This window comes from Vicia villosa, unplaced genomic scaffold (assembly GCF_029867415.1).
Source record: "Vicia villosa cultivar HV-30 ecotype Madison, WI unplaced genomic scaffold, Vvil1.0 ctg.002568F_1_1, whole genome shotgun sequence".
In the NCBI taxonomy this organism is placed as follows: Eukaryota; Viridiplantae; Streptophyta; class Magnoliopsida; order Fabales; family Fabaceae; genus Vicia; species Vicia villosa.
The window spans coordinates 14,293-22,704 of record NW_026705971.1 but is presented as its reverse complement, the minus strand read 5'-3'; the positions used below and the strand labels follow the sequence as shown (position 1 = coordinate 22,704).

The 8,412-nt window shown below is 38.3% G+C and overlaps 1 protein-coding gene across 1 annotated transcript; it reads right to left on the bottom strand.

Annotated features, from left to right (window-relative positions):
• Positions 1 to 854: 854 nt before the first annotated feature.
• On the bottom strand, positions 855 to 1,382 carry LOC131639231 (uncharacterized mitochondrial protein AtMg00860-like). The gene has a single exon (XM_058909727.1). The coding sequence runs from the start codon at positions 1,380 to 1,382 to the stop codon at positions 855 to 857; it is 528 nt and encodes a 175-aa protein (XP_058765710.1).
• Between the last annotated feature and the right edge of the window lie 7,030 nt (positions 1,383 to 8,412).

Sequence of the window (8,412 nt, the reverse complement as noted above, 5' to 3'; positions counted from 1 at the left end):
GGGGTCTACCAGAGCGCTTTTAAAAGCGCTTTCGTAGCTTACGCCAGCGCTGGCTTTGGCAGCGCTTTAAAGCGCTGTTAAAGGCCAAAAAAAGCGCTTTTAAAGCCCTTCCGTGTTGTAGTGTTCATCCCTGGCCACCAAAAATTTTATCTCAAATCTTTATACATCTTTGTTGCTCCAGGGTGAATACTTAGTTTGCCCTTGTGGGCCTCCTCCAAAATTAGCTTCCTTATCTTAGCAACATTGGGTACACAAATTCTTCCGTTGCACCTTAAGATATTATCGGGTTCTACTTTAAAACCGGGTGCCCTTCCTTGTACCATCAACTCCCTTTTCTCTTCCAAGAGTGGATTATTCTGACAGTTCTGAATATCTTCTAAAAGTCCATTTTAGATTTTAATCATCCCACAATGAAGAGTTCCTTGGCCCAATTCTACGTCTAGGTGCATGTCTCTGAATGTTTCCCATAGTTCCTATTGTTTGGCCATCAATGATGCTGTTGCAAGGACACCTTTTGTACTCAATGCATTTGCCACCACGTTCGCTTTTCCTGGATGATATTGTAATGTGAAATCCTAGTATCACAAGGTTTCCATCCATCTCCCCTGTCTCATGTTCAACTCCTTTTGATCAAACAAATACAGTAAACTCTTATGGTCGCTGAACACCGTGAATGTACATCCGTAGAGATAATGACGCCAAATTTTTAGCGCAAAAACTACAGCTGCAAGTTCCAAGTCATGAGTGGGATAATTCCTTTCGCGAGTCTTTAATTTTATTGAAGCATATGCTACTGCCTTTTGGTGCTGCATCAACACACATCCTAGTCCTTGATGGGATGCATCACAATAAACTTAGTATGGCTCTTCAGGTTGTGGAAGAATCAAGATAGGCGATGTTGTAAGTTTCTTCTTGAACAACTGAAAATTAGCTTCACATTTCTCAGTCCAAGCAAAAGGTTGATCATTTCTTGTTAGTTGAGTCAACGGAGCTACTATCTTTGCAAATCCTTCAATGAATCGCCGATAGTATCCAGCTAATCCTACGAAGCTTCTCATGTCAGTGACTGTCTGAGTCTGCTTCCATGCGAGCACGGTTTCAATCTTTGCTGGATCTACATTAATTCCTTCCTTTGATATGACATGTCCCAAGAAATTCACCCTCTCTAGCCAGAATTCGCATTTGGATGGGTTTGCATACAGCTCATTTTCACGTAGAATTGGTAGCACTTGACGTAGATGCTCTTCGTTCTCCATTTTACTTTGAGAGTAAATAAGGATATCATCAATGAACACAACAACGAATTTGTCCAAAAATGGGTGGAAAATCCGGTTCATGTGATCCATGAAAATAGCGGGTGCATTCGTCACTCCAAAAGGCATGACTAGGTACTCATAATGTCCATAACGAGTCCGAAATGCAGTCTTAGGTACGTCTTTGTTGAAAGTATTTGTGGGTAAATATTTTCTGTAATATATCGTATCCACAGGGATTGGTTAATATCACTGCCGTTCTATAGTTGTTTATTTTGAGTTAAGAAATTTGGTTTGCTTTGTTTTATACTAATAATAATATCAAGAGCAAATAATAAAATAAAAGCAAGTAAAGGACTTTGTGTTAACAAATAAAGAAAGATGTTGAGTCTTTAGGGTTCATCAACCTAATCCTATACAATTATCAATTAATTCACAATAGAACAATCCTTTGAATCATTATCTTCACTTATCCTCAAATAAGATTCCATGTCTGCAAATCAAATTAGATAACTTTTACCGGTATGAGATTCGATCTCTCCAAATCACAATAACGATAATAGTAATTAAGAACGATAATTATGAAAACCCAATTACAATTCCATCTCTGCAAATTGCAATTGAATCAATATAGTAACCTGGGGCAAAAGTTAAATCCTTTCTTTCGATCAAAGATTCAACAATGATGTAAATTAAAAACAAGGTTTCTTATTGATAATAAATTCAAACAATTGTTCACAGGGATTAATCAATGGTAATGTATATTCATAAGTTAACTACTACCTTAGACTCAACAAGAGGGATTTAGCTCTCCATAGACATGAAGAACATACAAGAATCAATGGAGGAATTCATCTTCATCAATAGAATGCCTTCAATTGGTAAAGAATCCACCTTCTATGGTTATTCTCAGCTTCAGAATTAGATTGCTCTCCTAATTTCGCTCCCAAAAAGTATATAACCACTTGGAAACTAGGGCTTTAAAACAGAACTTTTGGGCTTTTAACGCCGAGGCCGCGGCGCGGCAACGGGCTGGCGCGGCGCGCCCCTCAAACAGAAGTATTTTCGCGGCGCGCCTAGGAACTCTCGCGGCGCGCCCTTTGTACTTTCCATCTTTTTCTTCAGCCTTTGAGACTTCCAGCTTTCTTTCCTCCTCATGTTCTTCTTAAGTTCTTATTCAGCTCAAAACCTGCAACAATAACACCCACAAGTGATTCGATTTGCTTTACGCACGAACTAAACTTATTCAGTTCAATTCTTAATAAAAACCTATGGATTCATCACATTTTTGCATTGGTTTAGAGAAGAAATCACTTATATTAACACATGAATTTACCATTAATTTACTCCTAACAAACTCTCCCCAACTTAGAGTTTTGTTTGTCCCTAAACAAAATTACTTACCTCCAACAAAGTTTACCGACAATCAAGCAACAAGTTTTTCAAAAAGTTTTTCTCAAGTGATTCAATCCAGTAACCAAGTCAAATACTCTTCTTCTACCTGCAAACTCAGAACATCCACATGAAACAAACGTTGAAAGCAAATTACCTCCAGAAGTTCAAAACACTACACAATTGTAATTGAATCAGCACTAATCACTCTCATCAAAAAGTATGATGAATAAAAGAGGGGTTAAACACTCATCCACACAATTAAATCAACAAAAATCCATATCATACGTTCACCGAATTGCTAGCATCAAGTCCTGTGGAATCTGAGAATCAGAAGGTCTTTCTCGGGTTGTAATGCGGTTTAGATTCAAAGAAAAGAAGATGATCAAGGGTTGTTCCTAATCTAGGGAAGCATCCAATTCAAAACTCATTCCTTCTTTTCTATAACTTTAATTCTCTCACCCGTTCATCCTTTTCCATTCGTAGCTTGGTTTTTCTCTCTCACTTTTTTTTTCAACAACTATTATATTCAAACGTTGTTCTTTTTCCATCAATTTTCTCTTTTTTTTTCAAGCTACGAATTCTTTAGCCTTTCACCAATTACCACATATACTTACTCTTCTTTTGAAAGTGACTCTCCCCAACTTGGAGATCAACCTGTATTTAGATTATATGAATGCTCCCCTACTTTCTAAAAAAGGTCAAAGAGAAAACACATCACCAAATTTTATGGTTGATGGTCCAAAACAAAGCTTTTTATTGAGATCAAACTCACCAGGTATTTCCTTGGTGCATATTATGATACTTCCTTGACCTCAGGCTCAAAGAATGGTTAGCAACGGATCACACTCTCACAGAAGCAAATAAGTTTTTTCATTGGAATAGGCTAAAAGAACTCTCGGATTCAAACAAGTGCCTAAATCACTTTCACAGATTTCCACAAACGATGCAACAAACGGTTTAGCATGATACAAACACGTCAAAATAATTGATGGTCTCCTGCATATAGTAAACAATGGAAAGCTTTCCTCACAATGGTTAAGGCTAAGCTGATCCAACAAACAATGTACCATAAAGAACTTCTGACAGTATTTACTAACATCTTAAGTTTCATTGCACACATTAAGAGTTTGAGTTCAAAAATTCATACCTGCTTTGTTACTTACTGAAAAAGAGAGTGAAACTCAAAAATTTTTGAACATTCACTTACTACCACTTTCATACATGTTGCTTCATTGTTGATACTTCGCTTGAAATTCTCGCTTTGTTATGGGACTACTTACTCTAACTGGGAGTACATAACAGACATAAAAACATAAAATTGAACATAAAAAATGCAAAGAGTAAATCCACCCCCAAACTTAAACTAAACATTGACCTCAATGTTTCGTAACAAGCACGAGAGGGTTGACTCACAGAGGGTATTACAATATTACTTGCCTCTTCCTAGCTTTCACCAGAAAGGTTCCCTTATTATTTCCTGAAATAAAAACAGACAAAAATAAAACATTAGAAGTGTGGGTTACCTCCCACAAAGTGCTTCGTTTAACGTCGCATGGCTCGACGGTCCATTACCCCTTGTTTTATGGAGGGTATTTCCTTTTCCAACACTCGCTACTTTGTACTTCCATACCCACAAACTCATGAAGATAAAAAGCATGGATAGCTTTTCTCTTCACTTTATCTTCCCCATTCTTATCACTCTCCTTAGCCCTCTTAGGACTTTTGACATCATCATAATTTGGTTTCATTGGAGAAGATATGTTAGAGACTTTTTCTTGGAGGTTTTTGAGATTTTTGTTTTCTTGTGCACCTTCCGGTATACCAGTTGAATTTTTCTCATTTACCCCTGACCTGTGTTTCTTGACTCCCAGCATCTTCAAGGTTACTTCTTCATCAAATGATTTTAGCGTTAGCGTCCCCTTTTCAATGTCAAGATTACAGCGTCCTGTCGACAAAAAGGGTCTCCCAAGAAGGATCGGAGTTTCTTCATCTTCCGGAATGTCCATGATGTGGAAGTCAACAGGGAAAACAAACTTATCAACTTCTACTAGTACATCTTCCGCTACTCCATAAGATTTCTTAATAGTGTGATCGGCGAACCGTAATTGCGACTTACTTTCACTAATCTTGTCTAATTCAAGCCTTTTGAAAATGGATAACGGCATTAGACTCACACTAGAGCCAGAATCGAGAAGTACCTTTTTAAATGATATATTCTTGATAGTGCATGGTATCGCCACCGCCCCAGGGTCTCTTCTCTTAATTGGGATTTTTCTTGCTGCAGCGACTATACTACATTTTTCGATTGCCATTTTTGGTTCTCCCTCTAGTGATCTTTTTTTCGCCGATACCTCCTTCATAAATTTCTTATACACAGGTACGTGTTCCAGTGCTTCAAAGAAAGGTAAATTCACTTCTAACTTTTTGAACAAGGACGTAAATTTCCGAACGTCTTTCTCTTTGGAATCCTTCTTTGTTACTCGCAAAGGGAGGGGTGGTTTAATCACCTGTTCAACATCTTTCTTATTTTTTTCTTCAACTGGTTTCATTGGTAGTATTACAACTTCTGGCTCTTTTAGGTCCTCTCTTATTTCCAGATCTACCTCCATCGCCCTAGGGTCACCTATCTCTTCTTTCTCTTTTTCCGATTCTGAACCCCTTTGACTCCTTGTTGTAACAGCATTAATTTTCTCCTGGTCTTGCGGTTTTTTTCCGGTTGAGTTTGGTAAGGCTCCTTGTGCCTGTAGAGTAAGTTGATGTGTTATTTGCCCCACTTGAGTTTGCAGGTTTTTAATTGCCGCTTCCTGGTTCTTCTGATTTATTACTGATGTTTGAATGAACTGATTCACTGTCTCCTCCAACTTGGATTGTCCTCCTTGCTGTTGTTGTGGTGGTTGAGTGTATGGTTGGAATGCTTGTTGTTGATACCCTTGATTCGGTGATCTTTGTTGGTACCCTTGGTTGTTGTATCTTGGTGGATAACCTTGTTGGTATGGCTGATTCTGATATTGATTCTGCCTTTGTCCTTGGTTATTATTCATGTAATTCACTTCTTCTTCTTGCACTGGTGGACAGAATCCTGTTTGATGATCTCCCTTGCACAATTCGCACCTAGAAACTTGATATGAATTAGATACCCCGTTCAGCTCCTTGATTTGTTGTGGTAGTTTAGACATTTGTTGTGTCAAAAGTTCCACTTGTGAAGTTAGCAATTTGTTCTGAGCAAGTAGAGCATCACTGTTGTTCAACTCTAACATTCCGGGTTTCTTATCTCTTACCGTTCGATCATGATTGCCTTGACGATCATTTAGAGCCATTCGCTCTATTATCTGAGTAGCTTCTTCAGGTGTTTTGGACATGAGAGAACCACCAGCTGTGGCGTCCAAAAGTGTCTTGTTTGTAGCTGTGAGACCGTTACGGAACATATGGATTTGGTCAACGTCTGAAAAACCGTGTCCTTTGCACTTTCTCAACATAGCTTTATACCTTTCCCATGCTTCATTCGAAGATTCATTACTACCTTGAGAAAATACTGTTATTGCTGTTTTTGCTTCGAAGAATCGGTTTTGAGAGTAAAACCTTTCCAGAAATTTTTCTTCCAATGTGTTCCAATTTGTCATCACTACCTCGGGTTGATCCAGATACCAATCCTTTGCCTTAGATAGCAAAGAGTGTGGGAACAACCTCTTAAATAATGCTTCCTCATCAGCTTGAGCGACACCCGTAGTACCCGCTAACTCATAGAATCGAGTAAGATGCGTGTACGGGTCTTCATGGTCCAATCCGGCGAAAGGACTTGCACAAATCAATTGTATGATACCGGTCTTCAGTTCTGTCGGTCGCCCGTTGGCGGCAGTTCTCGCGAACTGAGGATTGAGTCTTGGACTATTAGCACATGGACCGTTAGCAGCCATGTTGCCAACAGTAGGTTGTATAAAAACTTCCGGTTCTTCCTCCGTGAATAGTTCGTGAAAGAAGAATCCTTCTTGCGACTCGTCAATGGTTTCAAGTTGTTGTGACGATGTCGCGGTTGCGTTGTCTCTTGCTTTTGCTATGTTCGCTCTTTTTCGTGCTTTGCTATTTAACCTCCTAGCGGTCCTTTCGATCTCGGGATCAAAAAGAAGTTGATCGCTAGAAACTTTGCTGCGCATACACAATCTTCTGCAAAACTAGCAAACACGTGAAACAACCAAATAGAGAAAATAAAAATTAAAACTCAAAATAAGAACTATTGCAATGCATGCAATATTGACACCAATCCCCGGCAACGGCGCCAATTTGTTGAAAGTATTTGTGGGTAAATATTTTCTGTAATATATCGTATCCACAGGGATTGGTTAATATCACTGCCGTTCTATAGTTGTTTATTTTGAGTTAAGAAATTTGGTTTGGTTTGTTTTATACTAATAATAATATCAAGAGCAAATAATAAAATAAAAGCAAGTAAAGGACTTTGTGTTAACAAATAAAGAAAGATGTTGAGTCTTTAGGGTTCATCAACCTAATCCTATACAATTATCAATTAATTCACAATAGAACAATCCTTTGAATCATTATCTTCACTTATCCTCAAATAAGATTCCATGTCTGCAAATCAAATTAGATAACTTTTACCGGTATGAGATTCGATCTCTCCAAATCACAATAACGATAATAGTAATTAAGAACGATAATTATGAAAACCCAATTACAATTCCATCTCTGCAAATTGCAATTGAATCAATATAGTAACCTAGGGCAAAAGTTAAATCCTTTCTTTCGATCAAAGATTCAACAATGATGTAAATTAAAAACAAGGTTTCTTATTGATAATAAATTCAAACAATTGTTCACAGGGATTAATCAATGGTAATGTATATTCATAAGTTAACTACTACCTTAGACTCAACAAGAGGGATTTAGCTCTCCATAGACATGAAGAACATACAAGAATCAATGGAGGAATTCATCTTCATCAATAGAATGCCTTCAATTGGTAAAGAATCCACCTTCTATGGTTATTCTCAGCTTCAGAATCAGATTGCTCTCCTAATTTCGCTCCCAAAAAGTATATAACCACTTGGAAACTAGGGCTTTAAAACAGAACTTTTGGGCTTTTAACGCCGAGGCCGCGGCGCGGCAACGGGCTGGCGCGGCGCGCCCCTCAAACAGAAGTATTTTCGCGGCGCGCCTAGGAACTCTCGCGGCGCGCCCTTTGTACTTTCCATCTTTTTCTTCAGCCTTTGAGACTTCCAGCTTTCTTTCCTCCTCATGTTCTTCTTAAGTTCTTATTCAGCTCAAAACCTGCAACAATAACACCCACAAGTGATTCGATTTGCTTTACGCACGAACTAAACTTATTCAGTTCAATTCTTAATAAAAACCTATGGATTCATCACATTTTTGCATTGGTTTAGAGAAGAAATCACTTATGTTAACACATGAATTTACCATTAATTTACTCCTAACAGTCTTCCTCTCTTACTCTGATTTGATGATAACCAGACTTTAAATCAATCTTAGAAAATACAGATGCTCCTTTAAGTTGATCCATCAATTCATCAATGCGAGGTAAGGGGTATCGATTCTTCACGGTTCCCTTGTTAAGTTGCCTGTAGTCCACACATAGTCGGGGACGCCCATATTTTTTATTTACCAAAAGCACTGGAGCTCCCCATGGGGAAACACTTTGCCTAATGAGTCCCTTCTCCATCAAATCTTTCAACTGTTCTTTAAGTTCTTGGAGTTCCTTTGGTGCCATCCGATATGGTGCAATGGAAATGGG